At 43.5% G+C, this 22,355-nt stretch overlaps 2 protein-coding genes across 2 annotated transcripts; one reads left to right on the top strand and one right to left on the bottom strand.

The window, feature by feature from the left end:
• Nucleotides 1-3,282: 3,282 nt before the first annotated feature.
• pgap2 (post-GPI attachment to proteins 2) lies at nt 3,283-5,535 on the bottom strand. Its single transcript, XM_012816172.3, has 2 exons — nt 5,176-5,535; nt 3,283-4,835 (listed from the first exon to the last, which is right to left on the bottom strand). The coding sequence occupies exon 2, from the start codon at nt 4,736-4,738 to the stop codon at nt 3,974-3,976; it is 765 nt and encodes a 254-aa protein (XP_012671626.1). The 5' UTR covers nt 4,739-4,835; nt 5,176-5,535; the 3' UTR covers nt 3,283-3,973.
• ddx54 (DEAD (Asp-Glu-Ala-Asp) box polypeptide 54) lies at nt 5,533-13,984 on the top strand. Its single transcript, XM_012816162.3, has 20 exons — nt 5,533-5,824; nt 6,202-6,328; nt 6,423-6,493; nt 6,607-6,795; nt 6,916-6,965; nt 7,054-7,095; nt 7,202-7,297; nt 7,640-7,761; nt 7,870-7,931; nt 8,301-8,432; nt 8,898-9,108; nt 9,371-9,502; nt 9,808-10,029; nt 10,247-10,320; nt 10,547-10,759; nt 11,026-11,177; nt 11,769-11,882; nt 12,243-12,350; nt 12,743-12,855; nt 13,323-13,984. The coding sequence occupies exons 1-20, from the start codon at nt 5,705-5,707 to the stop codon at nt 13,577-13,579; spliced, it is 2,607 nt and encodes an 868-aa protein (XP_012671616.1). The 5' UTR covers nt 5,533-5,704; the 3' UTR covers nt 13,580-13,984.
• The last annotated feature ends 8,371 nt before the right edge of the window (nt 13,985-22,355 follow it).

Raw genomic sequence — 22,355 nt, 5'->3', positions numbered from 1 at the left:
AACCAAAATTTAAGACCATCACTCAAGACTTGCCTTAATGAACTATGAAGTGCAGATCGACGAGGCTTTGATGTGCTGCCCAGCTGTATCCAAGCAGCTGCTGGTTGCTGGGCACATCTGGAAAACGTCAGTTGTCCCAGCCTCTTTTAACCAAACCAAAGACTGAGTGACTGAGCCAGTAAAAGCCGCCAGATTTGAATTCAGAGACTTAAATAACTAGATAAGGAATTGGGAGGCAAGGAGGTTACCACAAAGGCAGGAACCTAAAAACCAACATGGAAAGAAATGGTAAGCGGAAAAAAAATGAAGTGTTAAAATGTTGGAGCATATTGAGTGACAAATGTGGGATAGGGGAGTTTTAAAGGTCAGGTTTTTATTGTAATCTAAATCCCCTGTATCTCTTGTGGCTCTGTATGCAGCACAAAACAAATCACACACACAAACAGACCTGCTGACAAACTACTTACAATCCCCATACCTCTGGAAGAGGGAATATGTGTCTACAGATAATGGAGCTTAACTTGAATGTTGATCATGCTGTTCTAAGTAGTGCAAATTGTAATTTGTAACATGGCGTCTGTCATGAAAGAGAAGAGATTCAAGAACTCATTGGGAATTGGCTAAATTGAGCATGAATCCAATTTAAATTCCTCTGTCCACAAAATGGAAACCATTGCGCATCCAGGCATCTGCTGTGATACACCATTAAGCATTCTCACAATCACTGCTGTTTTATATTCAGGGTCAGACAGGGTACATAGACAAGCAAGATGCCGTAGAAAAGGGAATGTGTTATGTTGTATGCGATAGAATTGTGCTTCATTTGTCTTCATATGGAGAAAAAATACAATTGTACTGATGCCTAATCCCATTTCATAGGGAAGACAGAAAGAGGATTTTTTCGCTAAATGCCTCGAAAGAAATTCACTGAAGAAAGACGCTAAGAACACTGACGCACTGACAGTATGTTAGTCATGCTAAGCGTATTTGCTTGCCCCCCCCCCCCCCCCCCCCCGAACATTCAAGGTCTGATTACTTTTTTATGTTTTTTTTTACCCTGACCTAGAATGAGAATCCCTGTTTCTCTGATGGAGTCAGTGTGCTTTAGTTTGATCCAATAAATCTATGATCAGCACGCTGTGCAGAAGCTTTAGTGCCAAGCCCCCGAAGGAAAAAAAGAAAAAAATGCATATGAACAAGCAGATACATTATCTCACAAGTATTTATGGTCAAAAAGCACTCGATCCTATCCGCTATGTCCTGAGAAGTCCTTCAGGATCAGTGTAAAGAATGTTCTTTTAAAGGACCTAATTTAGTATAATTCAGTTCAATTTTATTTACATAGCACCAATAGCCGAGAGCCTGAACCCCTTTGAACAAGTGTTAAGGCAATGGTGGAAAGAAAAATCAGGAAGAAACCTTGAGCAGAACCCAGCTCAGCATCTGCTTGGGGTCGGCAGAGTAGAGAGCTGGCAAAAGGGGGGGGGGGGGGGGGGGGACGGGACCAGAAGCAAACAGATTAATTCATACACACATCAGGATAAAATGTTTTATACATATGTGGCATATAAACATGATACATACAAGATTTCATTACATTAAATTACATACAAGATGGTATACATAATACATACAAGATTGATACTGGTTGTAGAACAGCTTAGTGGGTATACAGGGTAATAACTTACAAGGCTGTCCTTCCATGCCAGGCGTAATACCTGAAGTTTAATGGAATACCATTTTTTTTTTCTAGTTTTCAAGTAGTTTGTTTAAGTACATAGGTCTGGTCGGTGTACCATTGGGCCAGCCTTCTCTGTTTTCTTATTCTCTTTTTCAGTGGTGCAATAGTGTTCAGGGACGAACGAAGCACATTTGTGACACCATCTGTTAGTAGGTTGACATGAGGTGGGGATGTGCTAGTGCCACCTTCTGCGCCTGGAGTAAGAACTGAGGCAAGTGCGGCTAGTAGTTTTGGCATGAGCTCTGTTGTAGACTGATCACATCAACAACGGCTGTAGAAGTGGATTGTGTCCGATGGTGTGCATAGTTACAATTGCATATTGAAAGTAATTAAGTGATGATCTAATAAGACAGTATTTTGAGGTAGACCTATTAGATGGTCAATGTCTAAGCCATTTGTGTTACATCAATGGTGTGGTTGCAGTACCGGTAATGTGTGGCCATGTTTATATGTTGGGAAACCCAACAGTCTATCAGTGAGTGGAATGCGATTGTAAGACTATAGTTTTCATTGTCCATGTGGATGTTAAAATCTCCCATTATAAGAACCTTATCAGAGTTAATAACCAGGGGGGATAGGAAATCAGAGAACTCAGACAGAAATTCAGTGTAGGGGCCAGGGGGTCTGTGTAGTGACACAAGAGTGAGTGGTCGGGTGGTTTTCCAGTTTGGGTGTAAAAGAGTAAAGACGAGAACTTCAGAGGATTTAAATTTAAATTCAGGTCTTGGGGAAATACTTAGTTTGGCATGGTATATTGTTGCTACTTCACCTCCATGGCCTGTACTGCAAGGCATATGGCAGTTAGCGTGACTTGGAGGGGTAGACTCATTCAACGCTAAATATTCCATGGTTTTAACCATGTTTCAGTTAGACAAAGTATCACAATTTCATTACCGGTATCTGTTATCAACTCATTAACTAATGCAGCTTTTAATGGTTTTTTTTTAGCTGTGGGTACGCACTGTTCATATCATGGGGTTATGAATATTATGGTAAGACAGTTGGAGAAAGGTAGGGTTATGTAATAATTGTTCTTAGTGGGAAACCTCACTTTTAAAGGGATGATTATTCAAAGCCTACTGCTGCTATGGAGCAACAAAATTGGCCAGGACACCCTATTATGAGTGTAGTTAGACAAGCACAACAGGTCCCTTGACATACTAACACGCTCTGCCAGTCTGTATATGGAAGTAAACATACAAACCAATGGAGTTTGAAGCTGTTACTGTAATACTCTTCAGACTGAACTAGCTTTTAACCTGAAACTAAATTAGTTTGTAATCACAGATTGGATTACATACTATAAGGAAGGCCATGAACAAATAATCTCTGCTTAGTCTATTTTCACTGTGGCCTCTAAGATGTAGGCTATGGTTTACCACTCAAAAACTACTAATGGCAAAATCTCTGATACCATGATTAGTTCTCTAACCAGCCACTAAGCTGCAAGCCTTTTCTCAGTGAACTACTTTGCCATTCCCCAAACTCTTGACTGCCACTATGTGGCCAAACTGTTTAACCTCAAGACATCAGTAGAAATGTAAGGTTGACAACAGCAGCAGACATTTATTTAACTCCATTCATTTGAAAAGCTGTCACCAAAGCTCAAGAAATAAAAGACTAATACAAATCAGCTACAAAATTACAAATACAATTTGAAATTACATTTACCTGAGTTACTGTACACAAGCACAAAAATATATAATATATAATACGAGATAATATGCAAGATATGCCAGGTGTACATATAAGGATCAAACCATCATTTTGATTTTAAGGAGGACTAATACATTGTGCTAAATGGTATTATCATTACCATATCTTTGGTTCAGGACAGCATTTAGTAGGTCACACCATCATCATCATCATCATCATACTTTGATTTCATGTGTATAGTGTCATCTTATGAGCACGTCCAATCCTACCAAAGAAAAGCATTATCACAGACAGAAATTCACGGCATCAAATGACAACATAATACCACTTCTACGAGCATCAGACTAAACTTTAGGTCACACAGATTGAGAAAAATATAGCACTTCACTTCGCACACAGCACACTTCATGTTAACACGAATTGGCCACATCTATGTATTATCAAATAGCACAAAATGGAGTATTGGTTGGAGAAGAGAACTAACATATTCTTTGATTAAAACCTTCAGAAGCAGCTCAAGTGGCAAGTTAACCTTTGACCTCATATTTCAGCTTTGAAGGACTAGGTCTCAGCCAATCAGAAACGCTTGCCCTCCGGGGGCATGGCCACCATCACTTCCTTGCCCCCAAAGTCCCAGTAAGCAGTGATGTGGAATGCCATGTTGGAAAGCACTACCAGGTACTCGCTGAAAGCAAAGAGGGTGTAGACACCTGGCTCGCAGTACTTGTTGTGGCGCCTGAAAAAGTAGCCAGCGCAGAGGCAGAAGAAGATATTGAACAGGAAGAGGCGCCATTTGTATCGGTAGGACTTCCTCTCCTCGACCCCAAGAGTGTGCCTGGTGATCACCTGCCACAGCCTGCACGTGCAGAGCATGTGGACGATGGAGCTTGCGATGAAGACGATGAAGCCATTTTTGTGCAGGCTGTAGGTCTCGGTCGAGGACACGTAGGTGAGTAGCAGCAAGCCCACATTCTCGCTGAGGGCCGCCAGCAGTGTCAGGCCACTCAGAAGCTGCTCTGGCAGTCTCCCCACAAAGTGCCCTCTGTAGAAGGTGAAGTAGGCGAATGCCACCAGGAAGCGTGGTGCCGAGTGTAAGCCAATACAGAACCTCCAAACATACCGCTCTGGTGTCAGGCTGATGGCAGCACTAATGGATGGGAGATAGTTGGACACCTGGCAGTGAGTGTACGTGGAGTCATTGAAGTGAGAGAAGAGTGAGGTGACAATACATGTGATGAAGCCAATGAGCGGCAGGCAGACCGTGGCTACAGTAAAGTGGGTGAACTGTATCCGGATGAGGGGCCTGTCTCTGTCCAGGCTTCCAAAAGGTCCCTGAAGCATCCTGCATTAGACACTACCCAGTGATTTCACAAGTCATAAATCATAGTGCCTTTGGACTTTCAGCAGGTCCTGCAGCCAACGGCGACTTGTCTCTCATCTGCGGATAAACAGCCTAGTTAGTAATACTACATTGTACCTACAGTGTACCTCTTCCAACCAATACTCGGCAATCACCAACCTAAAAAAATCAGATAGCGGAGAGATAGCATACAGTATACAAAATTGCAGAAAATCTAAGGTTCATAGGGTAACTTTGGACGGATACAGTAACATTAGTTGGCTACATTTGTGAATCTAAGTATCAGTCAAAAAGCCAGTCAACTCAAGCTGAATCCACAAGTGTTAAAATAATTTGAATACGAATGAATGTCACATTTTTTGCCAAGCGTGTTTACAAATACAGATAATCACATTTATACTATTAAACCTGTAGTCACCTCTTCCCTATGACGTTAACTAGCTAGTTAGCAAGCTAACCTAGCCAGCTGGTGGTTGACATTCCAAGTTCTTTCCTCTTCCCTTGATGAAGTTGATAGCTAATGTTAGTCAGCAAATGCTAAAATGATTCCGTTAGCTTTTAAAGTTGGCTAAATGATTAGTATGTGCTGTATGGCAACTCAATTTACTAAGATCTCTATTTAGTAGAAAACGCCGTCTCGATACCAGGCACGTCCGTACACCACGACCGAGTAGGAAATAGCTGTCAATACATATAAGAGGAAAAGATTTCTTTACAAAACCAGATCAACTCTGCCGACAGGCAACTACGGATGATGTCACGTTCATCGCCCGTGTACGTCACCCTTGTGCGCCACGAATCACACGTGTATCAAAATGGCTCCCTTCCACTTGGTTGTCATTTGTTGAATTGCTTCGGGTAAATATTTTGTAAGGTTCACTGTGTTAAACCTTGCTGGAGGGACATTTGTTCCATCTCTAAGCAACAAAGACAGCTGAAAATCGACAATGGCACAGAGAAAGAAGAAACTGACCAAAAAGAAGAGACACGGCAACACCAGAGAACCAGAGGTGGAATCGGACGAGGGAGACTTTGGGCCGGTTGCCGAAATAAAGAACGATGATGCTGTAAGATTGCTTTGTTATTATAGACTTTAAACAGGCGTTTATAACATGGACATTTACATGTCAAAAATGCTTTCGTAATATCAAACGGAAAACCTCAAATATCAACAACCTTTCCCCAGAATGGCGGACTGGATTTTTAATGCTAGCTAGCTCAGCTTTCGAAACGTTTACTTCTCTCAGATGACCTGCGCAATGTTTCATATTATATAGTACCCTATAACGAGCTTAAACATTAATTTAGCCTGCGCTGAGTTTCCAAGCTAAAGGGAATGTATTTGGCGTTGGTTGTAAAAACTTTTAACGTGTTGTGTACTGGTGTCGTCTATGACCATTCAGTTTAAATGCATATTGACAGTAGTGTATATTTGTCCTATCAGCCCGGTAGAAAACTGCCACGGTTCCCTGCATCATCAGACGCCCTGTCAGATGTGGAACCAGACACCAGGGAGCTGGTCCGGGCCCAGAATAAGAAGCAAAAGAAGTCTGGAGGGTTCCAGTCCATGGGTGAGAACTGGTACCAGTAATACAGCAGTGAGCGGTATTTGTATGGAGTATGTGAAGCCTAAATTCATGTAAATAATGCTTATTATGTTTGCAGGCCTCAGTTACCCTGTTTATAAGGGGGTAATGAAGAAGGGTTACAAAGTCCCTACTCCTATTCAGAGAAGGGTACGTGTTCTGACATGTAAACATACTTCAGATGTAATAATTTGTCATTGATTAAAGCATAGTATTATTGTTGTAAATGTTATAATGGAACAGTCTCATTGTCTCCTTGGCAGACTGTTCCAGTCATTCTGGATGGAAAAGATGTAGTTGCCATGGCAAGGACTGGCAGTGGAAAGACGGCTGCTTTCTTGATTCCGATGTTTGAGAAACTAAAGGCCCCCCAGGCCCAGACTGGTGCCAGGGCACTTATTCTCACTCCGACAAGAGAGTTGGCACTTCAGACCATGAAATTCACTCGAGAGGTATTGTGTCTTTCTTGAGATTGATGTCATTGCCTCTTGTATAGCTCTTCTGGTTCAGTCTCTGTCTGGCTGCACTTAAGAGAAACATACCAATGGTAATTTCTGTTTTTCATCTTCCAGCTTGGTAGATATACCGGCCTTAAAACTGCGTTGATTCTTGGAGGTGACAGGTAAAGTACATCAAGACGATTGTGACCTAGAGAAATTGTCCTGTTTGTTTTGACTATGCCACTGACCTGTTTACATTTATTGTTTCAGTATGGATGAACAGTTTGCTGCTCTACATGAAAACCCTGACATGTATGTCAATCTACATTTCCATTCATTCCTCCTATTGTTTGAAATACGTACGTTACACACTCTAGTGTTTGACTTATTGACATATGTGTGACTCCTCTTCCTGCAGCATTATTGGTACCCCTGGTCGTCTGATGCATGTCGTCATGGAAATGAACCTGAAGCTGCACGGTGTGGAGTATGTGGTGTTTGACGAGGCTGACAGGTAAGCATAGCCCAGGAGTTGCCATCACAGTGCACTGCTTCAGCCCCTCCCCTTCTGAACATTCAAAAGACGATTAAGGACAAAAAGAATATAGATGTACAGTTTCACATTTTGATGGATTAGATGTGATTTTATGTAACGGTACTGAACTTGGGCGTGATATCACTAACAATACAAGTACTGTCCTCTACCCCTATGAAAACTCAAAAGCTTGAAGTGAGGGAACATTTATTCAGCTCATCACTGTGCCTTTGTTAAGTGGCTGATGGTCTGTAAACTGTTGTGATAGATTATATAATGGTCATAATAGGATTTAGAAAGTAAATCTTGTGTTTTTGTCAGACTGTTTGAGATGGGCTTTGCTGAGCAGCTTCAGGAGATCATCCGTCGACTCCCAGACACACGGCAGACGCTCCTGTTCTCTGCCACTCTGCCAAAACTGCTGGTGGAGTTTGCCCGAGCAGGTATGTGTAGCTTGTGTCCCACACTACTAGCATAATGAATTTCAGGACATAAGTCTGAATCAATATGAGTGAGCGGTTGTTGAGTATCTTCCTCTGTGGTGCTTGCAGGATTGACAGATCCCGTTCTTCTTCGTCTGGATGTCGACACCAAGCTGAGTGATCAGTTGAAGGTATTTAGATAACTTGGATCCACCTTTTTTTTATTTAATTTTTTTAAACATCAGCCTCAGGTGTAATATTGTTATTACATAATTCATTAATTAACACTGTTAATACAATATTATTCTCAGCTGCTCAAACTCTTTTACATCTAGGAGTAGCATGTAGATTCATAGGAAGTATATTGTACTACTTGAGCAATTCAGTGTGAAGCACATGATGATAATATCTATATTAAGTAAATATCTAGGCTTTTAAATCCACAGACAGTGTTGAACTTCATACTTGGCATGAGTGCCATATATGTTGATGTATTTGAGGTTGATTTGATTAGTAAGTGTTCATGCTGTTGATATTGTGTTCTCCCCATCCTCTCCCAGCTCGCCTTCTTCCACCTGAGGCTGGACGACAAGCCTGCCATGCTGCTGCACCTGCTCAGGAATGTGGTGAAGGCCCAGGAGCAGACGGTCGTCTTTGTGGCCACCAAACATCACGTGGAGTACGTCAAAGAGGTGAGATGGCTGCATGAACTCTGGCCTCAGTCCTCTTTTTCCTGCATATATTTTCTTATCTTTTAAATGATCTAAGTCCCTTCTTGCCTCTTATCTTTTTTTCTACCTGCTCTACTCCACTTCATAATAAATCTAGAAATTGTATGTAACTGTCTTAGAGCAATATATTGGCACTGCATGATATGCTTCTGTAGGTAAACGGATAGAATGTAAGGCTATCAGGTAGTGGTATCGAGTTACAGAAACTCAAGATAGCGCCGCTCTTTTCCCTATATATTTCTCCATCTTTACGGCCTTTTGTGATGCCCCTCTCGTCTGTTCAAATAAGCTTCCAACTTCAATTGACCACTAGCTGTTATCGGCCAAATTAGGACTAACTAAATCATCAAATTCAAATTTCTGTCTTGAGCTTTGTATTTCTTGTCTTAAACCAACACATACTGTATGTATGCCGTTTGTCTTTAGATGTTAACCTCAGAGGGCATTGAGTGTGCCTACATCTACAGTGCTCTGGACCAGACGGCCAGGAAGATCAACATCGGCCGCTTCGTCCACCGCAAAGCCATGGTGCTGGTGGTGACGGACGTGGCCGCTCGTGGTATCGACATCCCCCTGCTGGACAACGTCATCAACTACAACTTCCCCTCCAAGTCCAAGCTGTTTCTGCACAGAGTGGGTAAGTGGACAAGACAAGCACCCACATAGTGACGGACCGTCTCATGCTTTTCTCTGTGGTATTAAACCTATTCCTCTTTACCCGTGTCTGCTCTGCATTGCTTCAGTATAGATCTGATTTATTAATACATAGTTTGCATAAGACCCTCAGGTAACAATTTGCTAGCTACTTAACTGAACATTCATGCTGCATTTGTTACATTGGTTAAACACAGTGACCTATTGATTGACGTATTGTTCTCTTCTCTGTGCCTGTGCTACAGGTCGTGTTGCCCGTGCTGGACGAGGTGGAACAGCCTTCAGCCTGGTGTGCCAAGACGAGGTGCCCTTTGTCTACGATCTTCATCTCTTCCTGGGAAGACCCATGCAGTTAGCTGTGCATGATCATCAAAAAGGTAGCTGTGGTTCAGAGGGATCTAGCTTGATATAAATGGGAGAAGTGGGAACCTAGTTAGATTATCTTAATTGGGAATTCTGTTTTTATGTTGGACTGGAACATCTGGGGACGTCTGTTGCCGTTTGCTTTAGTGTATATTATACTCATAATTGGCTATTCTACGCAGTGTGTCAGTTTGAAGAACACACCATCATGTTTAGCCCAGTTTTTCTTCAAATCTATGCGTGTGCAATGTGAATCATCGTATTATGTGACAATATTATGTGACAATATTATGAGTACTGTGTGTGTGTTTGTGCGCAGATGCAGATGGTGTGTTCGGACGCGTGCCCCAGAGCATCCTGGACGATGAGGAGGGGGAGCTCCTCACAGCCTACGACAACTCTTTGGACCTGCAGAACATGAAGCAGGTCGCGGAGAACGCCTACAAACAGTACCTCAAGTCCCGGCCCAGCCCGTCTCCCGAGTCCTTTAAACGGGTGAAGAACACCGACTTCACCAGCATGGCCGTCCATCCCCTGTTAGGTAAGCCTGGCTTGATTTATTAACCCTTTTATTATGTCGTGTGGAGGTTTTATTAAATAGACTGGCAAGGGTTTCACCCATGTTTTGCCCAGTGTTTTTCCGGTTGATTGGATATTTGAGTATTTCTGTCTTTCTGTGTATCTCTGTATTTGAGAGTATTTAGAGTGAGTATTTGGTATTTTTTTCAGGGTGTATTTGTATTGTTTTATGTTTTCAGGCTCGGGTCTTGAGAAGAATGAACTGGATAGACTGCAGATAGTGGACAGCATCAAGGGCTATAAGTCTAAAGTTGTGAGTTGAGACTTTTGATTTGAGGGTAAATCTGGAAGGGCTGACGTCTGTTTTTATGTCCCTCGTTGTTTTCCAGTATGTGGAAAATGGAAATCTGACTGAAATTTGTGTCCTTCATACATACCTGAACAATTCAGGTTCATGTCAAAGATTATGTGAAATGTAAAAAAAAAAGTGATAATACATAAATGATCCTTAAGAGATTATCTAAAAATGATCTTTTCAGACGATATTTGAGGTTAACTCCACAAAAAAGGCCAGCGGCTGTGGGGTGATGCGGGCCAAGCGCAGCAGGGACAGACCACTGGTGGACAAGTTCACACGGATCCGGGAGGAGCGCATCGCTGAGAACAAACTCCGCCTTCCTCCTGTAGCCTCCGTCTCCAAATCCGCAGCCAAAGATGACTACGACTCCGAGGAGGAGGAGGAGGACATCCGGGTGAGTGGTGAAATGAGTAACCATGACGGCAATCAAAGTGAAAAAAATACGCTAATAACTCTTGGAATTACTTATTTTCTACCCGACCCACTGCAAAAGCAATGTAAAACATGCTGATTCTTTCATTTCTCCTTAGCTTCACTAGCTTGGTGACACATTTTGCATGTGTTTTTGTAAATCAGTTGTGTAGTTGGTTTTACAACTTTATTGAATGTAAAATAATAAAAGACCCTAGATTTTTGCTTACATTTTGCTTCTTCTTGAAGGGAGTTTTTGCTGAGGTGGTGGGTGGGAAGAGGAAGAAGCATGTAGAAGAGGAGGACAACGCCAATCCCACGAGCAAGAAGAACAGGGAGACGGGGCGAGACGAGGAGTTCTACATCCCATACAGGCCGAAAGATTTCGACTCCGAGAGAGGGTACGTTCAAAGACATAGCCTATATCGTTTCCTGTATTACATTTACTTTGGGTTCCCTTTGTTTATACTGGGCTGCATTTGTTTACATGGAAGTGGACATGTTTATGCTAATATCCCTTTAGCGCAGGAAAAGTATCCATCTCATCAATATGTGCTCCTCCTTCATTTCCCCTGACTTAAGTTCTGCTTGTTCCTTGTTGTAATAGTTCAGTTTCAGGGTCATGAACCTGATGAAAACCCTTAATGGATGTTTATGTGAAAGGAGGCAAACCAGTACTATTTCTAGGGTTTGTGCTCTTCTTCAAACCAAAGATCAATGGATTGTTTGGTTTGATTTGGAATGGAAGCTTTAGTTGATTTAGGCTCTCTGAAGGTTGATCTCTTTAGAGACCCAATTATTCTTCTAAATGTTTCTGTGTTTGTCTGTGGAAATGGATTCTCTTTTGCATTTGTGTTTATCTTCTAAAAGAAGCAGATTCATTTTTACGTACACCAGCTTGTGTTAGCTGTGTTAGATACATTTAATCAGGGAATGGTTATTTTATTGTTCAGCTCATGGTTGTGTGTGTGTGTGTGTGTGTGTCTGTCTAGGCTCAGCCTTACTGGTGAGGGCACCACATTTGAGCAGCAGGCCTCTACAGCCGTACTGGACCTGATGGGAGACGAGAATAAAACACTTGACCGGCACAAGAGCATCATGAAATGGTGAGAGCTACAATCATCACACAAACACACACAGGGCAAACTCCTCAAAAGACATATACACTTATGTGTATACAACACTCATAGACATAAACAGGTTCAATATACACATACATTTACATTCACACACGCACACACATACGCAGAGATTACACTTGCTAACCTTTTGTCTCCCACTCACACATATATATATATATATATATGTGTATACACACACACACACACACACACACATACAGGATGTACTCCTTGCACACCCATCGCACTGTAACTCACTACACGCACCAACACAACCACACTATACTTCTATACTGTGGTTCTCAAATGCCTTTACCTCACCCCTTCCCATGTGTTTCCTCATAGGGACCGCAAGAGGAAGCGCTTTGTGTGCGACACGGGCAAAGAAGACAAGAAGAAGAAGGTCAAACTAGAGAATGGACAGGTGGTCAGCAACACGAAGAAGAAAAACTTGTATCCTTACTTGCTCATTGTTGTACAGCCACTCCGAGGTCTAGCGAAGAGTTTGTTGTAATTATTGCGGCCAAAAAGGTACTGAATTTGCTCCAGGAAATCGGATCTTTAATTTTTAGTTAAATAAAATCAATCGCAAATAATGCAGTCAAATTCCACGACTGCATATTGCGGTAATAAGAGAAAATTGCAATTGAGGGAAATCCTTGAATTTGTATGAATTTGTGATAACGCAAGATTGCAGAATCCTGGAAGGACTGATTGTAAATGTTGAAAAACTCTGACGGGTTTCCATTGAATGTGTGAGAGCTTACAAACTACTACGCCAAATGTACTATGAGTGTTTCTCATGTATGTATGGGAAGACGGTTTGTGCCTTGACTGTGTGTTAGCTATGAGCAGTGGAGGAAGAGGAACAAGATGGATGACGATGCTGGCGACAGTGATGGGGAGACTGGAGGTGGTAGAGGCCGTCAGATGGGAGGCAGAGGCCGAGGCAGAGGAGGTAGGAACTCAGCCATATGTGCAGTTGTGTCTGAGATGACGTGGTCAGTTTCTATGAACACAAATGCATTTTCCTGTGCACTGTGAATGCTTTTATGGTTTCTTTGACGCAGGTTTTATTTTCGCTCTTTTTGAGCGATAGGTGTTAAGTGTCATGCTCTCTTTGTGAGAGGGGTTAGCAATTCTGGCTCATTCTCCATTTGATGGGGCATATATGCATTTTAGGGTCATGTGATGACAAAGAGCTATTCACTGACATCCATCTACTGAGCTTAACAGGATTTAAAAAAAAGAAAAAGAAACTTTTATAAACATGCATTCAAAGTGCCAAAACACTCTCCTCTGCATTTCCTGCTGTTGTACACTCACTCACGTCACTCTGTTGGAATGTATGCAGTGTAGCCTGCGGTCCCAGTCGCTCTGTCATCTCCCCTTGTCCCCCTCTGATGATCATCTCTGTTCCCGCAGGTCAAAGAGGCAGGAACGGGCCACCAAGGGCACCAGGCGGGCTCCAGGCGGGCGGGCCCCAGAAGGGCGTGCGCTCCGAGCTGAAGAGCCGCGAGCAGATCCTGAAGGAGCGCAAGAAGCAGTCCAAGCAGAACTTCCTGCAGAGCGGCGGCCTGAAGAAGAAGCGCGGCGCGAGCCGCCAGAACGTGAACAGCGTCATGAAGTCCGGCTTCGGGCGCGGCGGGAACAAGAAGGGCAAAATGAGGAAGAGGATGTGAGGCCGTCTGTAAGAACGTGGATCTGTGAGGCCAATATTTCGAGGACCTCAGGGACTGGGTGAATCCCTCCTGGTTGCTGTTGAGTGACGCTTGACTTAATGGACACCAGGTAGTTCACGTCATGCGTCTCTCCCAGTGCCACAGTCCTCTCTCTTCTCATACTTTGTACATGTACATTTTTTTAAACAATATTCCAAGTTCAATACAGATAAGATATGCTTAAGTGTTTACCTGTGTGTGTGTATGTTTGTTTGTGTGTGTGTGTGGGGTTTTTCTTGATGGGTTCCATTCAGTGCTGCTGTCTTAGAAAACAGCTGAGACTCTAATGCACCCGGCTCCGCTCCAAAGTCCACTTCTGTCTGTGTAGGGCTTTAAGATTCATCATCTAAAAGTCCTGTTTCCCAACCTCCCCTGCTGAGCAGTTTTTTCTCGGAAGTCTGGACAGTGTCCGTGTGTGTGTGTGTTACGTCTACCCGACAGCTTTTCATCAAACTGAGGTTTAGACCTGACAGCCAATATGACTGCATGCTAAACAAATCAGTATGCGGCCCCAGCGTCTGACAGTGCGGCCTCTGTCAACTGAACTAGCTGAGTTAATCCACTAGGTGGCAGTACAGTCTTAGAGACTACTACAGATGGTATTAAATGCCAGCAATGACCAGCTTTAAATGTCTAGAAGGCTCAAATCAAGTGGAGCAGGATTTTAATTTGTCATCCAGACATTAAAGCTGCTTGAACTGAGTAGTCAGCATTAATGCAGTGGCTGCGTCTTAGGCTCACAGTACGAAAACACCAACAGGGACCAAGTCTTACAAATAATGTTTTTGAAAAAAAAAAAAAAAAAACTTAGTTCTATGTCCACATAATATTTAGTTTAAAACGACTCTAGTTGTCTGTCTTTTTCCGTTGGGGCAACTGAAAAATATGATGTGATTGGTCTCCACAAAAGTGGCTAGGTGATAGACCATGTGTAAGTGAGACCGTATATCCCATCTGGATACAGTTAGATGCTAGCTGGTGTTTGATGATATGTGCACATGTTATCACCGGGTTATCTACGACCAGACCCCCTAGACCACAATGAAGATTTGTGGCATCCATTTCCACTTGTGAGTCTGTGCTAAACTCAAAAAGATGGCCGGCTCATTCATAATGGTCAGCTGTACTCTAGTGTACTGGTGGAGATACCGCCGCTATGGCTCATGGCCCGACCGCCCTCTTTTCAGATCGTCCAGGTGTTCTCACGAAAAATAGACTACTCTCAAATTAAAAATACATTTCATTTACTGTTATTTTTAAGTCGGTGAGAATTGAACTTGCTGGATTGTTGAAAAGTTTCTGTTAATGTATTCTCAAGCATTCTCGTGTTTCTCAAGCTCTTCACTTTTGGCAGGAAAAAAACTTTCCGATTCCCATTCTTTAAAAAAAAAAAAAAATCGTATTCCTCTTTTAACAATTTCAAAATGACACCAGCATAGTTAAGGTTTGTGTAATGAAAAGAGGAGAAAAAAAAGGAAACAAAAAAAGGCAGTGTTATTTCATTGCAGCTGATCCATCCCACAGAGTTCAAGTGAAGAGTCAGTCAGGCTGAATACCATATAAATTTGAGCTCCGCTGTCCACACACTTGCCCCACTGATAGAGAGAAATGCCCCTCTAGGCACAGTAGGTTGAGGGTCTATAAGCCCCCCTCATCTGATAGGACTTAATCCCTCGGAGAGGACGCCCCACCCTTCAACCCCATCCTCACCACCGCAGCACCCAACCACCCCACCCTCTACCACCTCCTATCAGCCGACTCCTCTCCCACAGTATGGAACTGTGGGGTTGAGTGGGGGAGGGTAGTGGGGGGGGTCTGTGGGCGATGCCTCTGAAGAGCCTCCCCGCCGTGGCTGGGCTTATCTGCCGTTCCCAGGACTGACACAGCATCCACTTGAGATAGGCCGCACGGAGAGACGGCAGCCACAAGGGCCCCGGACGAGCCGCCGGTCACGGGAGTGTGGCCCGGCACGCCGAGGGGGCCGTGTGAACGCGTTATGAAACGCATGGTGTGGAGTGGGCCGCTTCACTCTCTCCATGGCAACCGAACACGTCTAAATTCTATCCGTCTATGTAGTGACAGTTGCACTTGGAGCATTCAGACACCAGGTGTACATTACAGAGATCAGTTGTAGTTAGATCTGTAAAAACAAGTCTAAGAATTCAGATGCCATTATTTTCGGTAATGAAATTATCAGGTAGATTTGTCTTTAGAGTAAACCAGTACCACTGAAGATGATGTTTAAAATCAAATAGCAACCATTAAAGAAAACTGCTAAATGTAAAGGTTTGATCTCGGGCATTAATAATATCAATCATGATTTGAAAGTCTTTCTGTGAGCTCTCAGTGTGTAAATGTAGTTGTTTCTCAGTCAGTTTTCTTATGTTTGCTCCTCTTCCATTTGCAATGGCTCTCCTGTACACCGATGCGCTGATAAAATGGCCGTGCTTTTTCTACACTTCTCATTCTCTGAGACGGTCCACTCCGGGGGTGACCGGACTGACAGGTCTGATGCTTTCTGTCTTTTTCCTGCTAACCCACACACACAGAGCTCTGGGGGATCAAACCTGCTTACAGTGCATCTGTGCCACGGCCAAGCCTATACGCTACAGGGTAACTGGGCCTCCAGGCAGCCACTGGGTCCTTCTGGAGAGGTGCTTTGGCTCCGTGAACCCTGTTAAAACCATCTCAGTTCCCCCTGCAGGTCAGGCTGGCCCACTCCTGTGCTGTAATTAGAGTAGTTCTTGTGTTGAAATAAGGGAGCGCTGAAGTGCTTTTTAGCACGCCCTGCTGTAAAGGCACTAAAAACATTTTGGGATCTCTAAAAGTAGAGCCTCGCCGCAAAGCATAACTACATGCCATTTGGCACTTCTCAGGCAACAAGGCAAAGCGCTGCGATTATGCATCTTTTGTGCTGGGTAATGACTTAGACGGTCTGTGTGTCTTGCACACACTTCTTTACTGTGTGCATCATTGCACGCTAGGCCACCACATACTTTTCTTGTACGCCACGTTTCTTTTTTTCTTTCTTTTAGGTTTGTGTTGTTTTTTTTTTTATTTTGGGGTGTTTTATTTGGTTTCCAATTATTTTAACATAAAAAGAAAAGAAAACCAAAAAAATAACTGAAAGCATATGGCACATAATTAGGCATGCTTGGAATCACAGTGTATCCACCAGTTTTTCTTGGTCCAATTTGAGCCGCTAGCACTTTCTAGTATTTAACGTATGGAGACGTCTCCGTCATGCCATCAAATTCATATAATGGCTGAATATGCGTGAAATGGCCACAAGATGGCGCTAATTCACATGGAAGGCGATCAAGTTCTTTTCCACTGCTGGCATCCATTTTAAATCCTGGATTCCTGAATTTCTCTTTTTTTCAATTGAGGGTGAGGGAGTGGGGGGGTCATTTTCAAAGATCGAGCGTCACTGATCTGAAACGCTGCCTCTGTGTATCCCATCTAATCTTATTTTTGTCCGGAAGCTCTTAGCACGCTGCCACCCCTGTTGCGTTCGAACGGACCTTCCTAATTGGGACCCTGAGACCCCCTCGGAGATCCCATGTCTCCACACACCTCTGGACCTGACCCTCCCACCCTTCACCCCCACCCCCCAAAAAAAACCTTGCCGCAGCCAGCTCTCCACTGATTGGCCAACGTGCTAACCAATGACGTGTTGACACTAACACACCAGAGGCCCTCGTTTTGGGTGCGTTTCGAATGGAACAGGGTGTGGTGGGCACCCAAAACGAGAGAAAAAACACAGAACTTTCCATTCTAATCGAGGTTTTTTTAATGAATTGCCCACCAGCTCCACAAAAGAAGAAACCCACATGTTCTGCCTTGCCCCTCTGATATTTACTTCATTTGATTCAATTTCCTTTTTTTGCACCTCTCCCCTCCCTCTCCTCTGTAAGTCTTTTAAAAATGGTCTACATGCTGATGGTGTGCAGCATGGCTGCTGTGCTCCCAGCCGTCCTGGTGAGGATGTGGGAGATGGAGCTTTTCTCCGGTGGCCGCCACCACCACCTGTCAGTGGCGTATGAAGTGCAGGCTGCAGCCCTATGTGGGGACGTCGAGGGGGCCTGCTGGAAGATCTGCTGGACCCCTGTCTGTGTCCCGCTGCTATAAATCTTAATACACTCTATTAGACAGCAGGGCCTGCATTCAGATCCCAGCCATTAGTCTCGCACACGCACACACAAAACCATGAGCGAATGTGCTGCAGGCCGCAAGCTTGGGGTCCCTGCTTCCCTCAGCACGCAAGGCTTCTCTCGTTTACGATGCCCATCTCTCTCTTTCTCTCTCACGCTCACCCTTTCACTTTATCTATGGGCCTGTGATTTTTTTTGTCTCCATCGGCCAAATGATTCCTCCTAAACCCAGGATTTTTTTTTTTATTGTAGCCAGCATGGGATGATGGGAATGATGTATTATTTTGATGAGTGTAGGCCCCCCCAGCCTGTCTGTACATGTGCATTGTTTGATCATGTGTGTGTGTGTTTATGTGTATGTTTCTGTGTGTATGTGTGTTTTGTATGTGACAGTGTATTATTTGTATGTGTGTGTGTGTGTGTGTGTGTGTGTGTGTGTGTGTGTGTATGTGTGTTTGTATGTCGCAGTGTATTTTTATGTGTGTGTTTGGAGGTGGGTGGAGCGAAGCAGCCTGGTTTGCCCATGGCCAGAGGCAGCAGGCAAATTCAGTGCTCCAGATTTCACATGGCCAAATGCACAGTCTGGCATGAAAAATCCCCCAGTGCACATCCCTCTCCCCCGTGCCCGGTCGCCATGGCACTCCCTTACAGTGAGCTGATCTGGAGCAAATGGTTGTCTTCTAATACAGTAAAGTTTGTTAAATTGTAGTAGCTGTATAGATTGCTTTTTCATACAAACATTATTATGGTTATACATTATTTTTTGACATTTCATGTCTTCAAATGATGAACTATCTGCTCAGGTCATAATCAATAATTTGTATTTAGAACCTGAGCAGAGATGTATATTCCTAACCAGAAGAAGCATTAAAGGTGACAGGTGGTGGTTATGGTGTTTTTTTTAGGTATGACCTAAATAACCTAACCTAAAAAATGTATTTTAATAATTTTATTATTCTGTTATTTATGAGATGTTGAGACCGGATTCCTGACCATGGCATGCAGTATAGAAGGAGGAAGGTGTGTGTGTGTGTGTGTGTGTGTGTGTGTGTGTGTGTGTGTGTGTGTGTGTGTGTGTGTGTGTGTGTTGGTGGGACTGGCCAGTGGCCAGAGGTGGGTTATTTGGGGGGGGGGGGGGGGGGATTTGCCCAGGTGCCCCATGGTCTGATGGCGAGAGCCCCTTATAAAGCCATCACTGCGATGGGGAGGGCGGAAAAGTGGGTTATCAGCGTGGCTGACGTGCCTCGCGAGGGCGACTCGTTTGCATCTAGTCAACACCTTCCGCCCACTCACAGAGCTGATCCGCCCTGCACTTCCTGATGCGACCCACAGCTCCTGCACCCTAACCCCCCTCCCCCCTCCCTAGACACACACACACACACACACACACACTCTCACACTTAACCCCCCACACCAACACACACATCAACCCCCTCCCCACTTTACTGCCTGGAAATGAGTTGCAGCATATGGTTTATATTATTCATGAGAAATATTAAGGCTCTCCTGTGTGTGTGTCGCTGTGTGTGTTTTCAGTCAGGGGCCACACCAGCTTTTGTGTGTGTGTGTGTGTGTTTTTCTTTTCTTCTGAGCATTTGCCGTAGCACAAATGGGTTTTCAGTGTCGCCTATCTTGTTGCTGTTATTATGACTTTGATAGGATGCGGTGTTATCAGCGTTGGCCTCAGCCCCTGATGCTTCTGCTCCAGTAGAGCGGTGAATTGATGATTAATAGAATCGTGCTGTTTTGTGGTGGACTTTTCCCCTCCATAGGAGGCCTCCCCTGTCACGCCACCTCAAGGATCCATTTGCCACGCAAGCATCCCCAGCAAGCAGTCAGGCCATCATTAGGAGGCATTTACAGCTCTTTAGCGTCACGCCTGGGTCACAGTTTGGTTTTCCCTCTACTGAACCACAACAGCAAAGGATTTTACCTTTATTCCCTCAAAACTCTTTTAAAATCCACTGATCCCAAGTCCTATGCAACTGGGATAGGACCTGTTTTTGAGACCTCATTTTTTTTTCATATATATTTTTTTCTCATTTTTTTTTAACCCCAAAGTCTTTTTTCAATCTTTTTTTTTCTTTTCTTGTCCTTTCTTTTCGTCTCGTGCGGAATGTTTTCCCAGACTCTCTCTCTCTTCGCCCTCTCTGAAGTGCCCTGCCTGGCTGTGGTTAGGCACTTCATTTGTCATATGCAGGATCAGAGAGGCGGGGGGGAAATCAAAATAATCATTGGACAAAAGTTGCCAACGCAAAAAGAAAGAAAGAAAGAAAAAAAGAGAGAAAAACGTGATGCGAGATAACAAGATGTCGCGACTTATTGCTGCCACGTCTTGTATGAACAATCAAAGGCAGATATTCCTTGAACTGCCGGTCTGTTCGTAAGGATACTCAAAGCCCAATTGAAATTACAAAATCCAGTTGTTTTCACTCTGTCTCTTATTCTCTCTCTCTCTCTCTCGCTCTCTCTCTCTCTCTCTCTCTCTGTTCTTCTCACTTTTTTTCCCCTCTCTCTGGGGTAGAATTATGTTTTGTGGGTGAATGAATTCAGTACTGAAGACTGGTGTCATTTGGAAAAAACTTTGTTGACATTTAAATGGCAGAACTGGTGTCTCTTGCTAACTATACAATTAAAAGCTGTTGTTTGTGATTTATTTCCATTGGTGTTTTTAAGTGGATGTTGGCAGTGGTAAAGGAATGACAGCGTGACTGAGTTAGTCAAATACTCTATATCCAATAGGCTGATGGACTCTTTTAATTTATGCTAATTTGACAGAAATGTAACTTTTTAAACAAAGATTGCTGCAAGATTGTTCTTGTAACTTCCATGGGTGCAGATGGATTTTATTTTTTTTTTTTACAAATGTTTCTGTCAAAATAACTATGTACACCAAATTAACACACACACACACACGCGGGAGATTCAATTAAACTCAATTATATTTATATATCGCCAATAACAATTGAAATTGTCTTTAAAGAGATGAGATGAGTGTACTTTCTAGGATCATACTGTTTTTCTTAGCACTTTCATAACCTGCCTCAATTGAAATGGCGGCCCTGCCTCAGTGCCTTGCGTGTAATAGGAAACAGAGGTTCCTCTCACTACCAAATGGGGGCACTGCAATCATTGCCGCCTTTCAAAGACGGCCAGTGCCTGAGAACTGCCTGCAGCACTAAGTGAGCGCATATGTGGGCATGCGTCTGGTGGATATCAGAAAACTGACCGTGAGCAATTTTGCACCATTTGTGGCATAAAAGAATGGTAAGCTTCTCTTCTTTACCAAAAGAGATTACTAAAGTTAGACTACTGGATTTGGGTGTTGCAAACAGCCGTTTCAATTTCAGCACTGCTGTCAGAACCGAGGTCCAGTTAGATGCACGTGCATTGCCGCGGGTGTCTAGACTTTGACCACCAGCGCAGCATGGCGCCTGGGAGGAGGGTGGGTGGGGAGGTTGGTCAGGCGGAGGTACAGGTGGCGTGGGGCAGAGGCCCTGGACATGTTAGTTGGGGGGGTGCGGTGGACAGGGGGCAGACAGGACGTGACCCGGGAGAGGAAGCTTCGTGTCCAGTGGGAGGGGGAGGCATCCATCAGTGGAGAGGGGGTGAGGGCAAGCCAAGTGGTCTGGACTTCAAACAGACACAGAAGGGCAGCGAGAGTCAGGGGCAGGAAGGACTCATAAGGCTGTGGCCTACTAATATATATATATATATATTAGATCTCTGCACAGACATGCGGGTATGGACTGAGAATTAAATCTCTCTCATTTACATAAACTCTCAGACAGAGAAAAATGTATGTGCATGTATATGTGTAGCGCATATACACTATACCTGTACAGATAGTCTAAAATATCTGAATATGTATATCCATTTCTATAGATACTTTCTCATAAAGATGTATATATTGTGGGTGTATATGCATATGTACAGATACTCCCAGATACAGATATACACATGTGATTTCATTACACACCCCTTATATGATGACGCATGCAGGCTATATAGAAATTTAAGCATTAGCATTTTATGTAGCATCACAACGTTTGTCATGTCTCCATGCTCTTACATGCCTGTGAGATGCAACATAAAAATGACAAACGGCAAGTGTTAAATAAATGCTTCTGATTCCCTTTTGAATTTGAATGTACGGTCATAAACATGACATAGTAGGCTCCAGTCACAAGAGTCATGGTTCTGTCAAGATGGGTAGGGTTCTGGTGACTGGCATTAAAGGCCACCATGCCCCTGTATGAAATACGGTCCATGTCTGTGTGTATGCTTGTAACCAGGGTGGTTTCCATAAATTAATGTTTTTTTCTCATCGCTACTTGAAACACTAGGTTTTCCTAATTCCTGTGTATATAAACTGTATCTAGTCCAGCAAACATACAGTAGTGTAATTAAGTGAGGCGAGACATTGCTACAGAACAACGTAGACCTATCAGTCAGAGTTGAATTGCAAACACGTCCATCTAAAAGACGATGACGCACGTGTATACAGTAGTCACAGGATAAGCACTCAGGTAGAGAATGACTGTTCAGTTTTCTGGGAGCACACTATTAAAATAACTTTCTTT

This window comes from Clupea harengus, chromosome 12 (assembly GCF_900700415.2).
Source record: "Clupea harengus chromosome 12, Ch_v2.0.2, whole genome shotgun sequence".
Classification (NCBI taxonomy): domain Eukaryota; kingdom Metazoa; phylum Chordata; class Actinopteri; order Clupeiformes; family Clupeidae; genus Clupea; species Clupea harengus.
Note: the sequence above shows the minus strand (reverse complement) of the source record. Positions and strands in the feature narration are given on the sequence as shown.

Excerpts from the sequence above, each read along its gene's own strand:
- pgap2 (XM_012816172.3), bottom strand. The coding sequence starts at position 4,738 with ATGCTTCAGGGACCTTTTGGAAGCCTGGACAGAGACAGGCCCCTCATC.
- ddx54 (XM_012816162.3), top strand. The coding sequence starts at position 5,705 with ATGGCACAGAGAAAGAAGAAACTGACCAAAAAGAAGAGACACGGCAAC. Across the intron at positions 6,966-7,053 it reads TTGATTCTTGGAGGTGACAG|TATGGATGAACAGTTTGCTG; the intron begins GTAAAGTACATC and ends TTATTGTTTCAG. Across the intron at positions 12,351-12,742 it reads AACACGAAGAAGAAAAACTT|CTATGAGCAGTGGAGGAAGA; the intron begins GTATCCTTACTT and ends ACTGTGTGTTAG.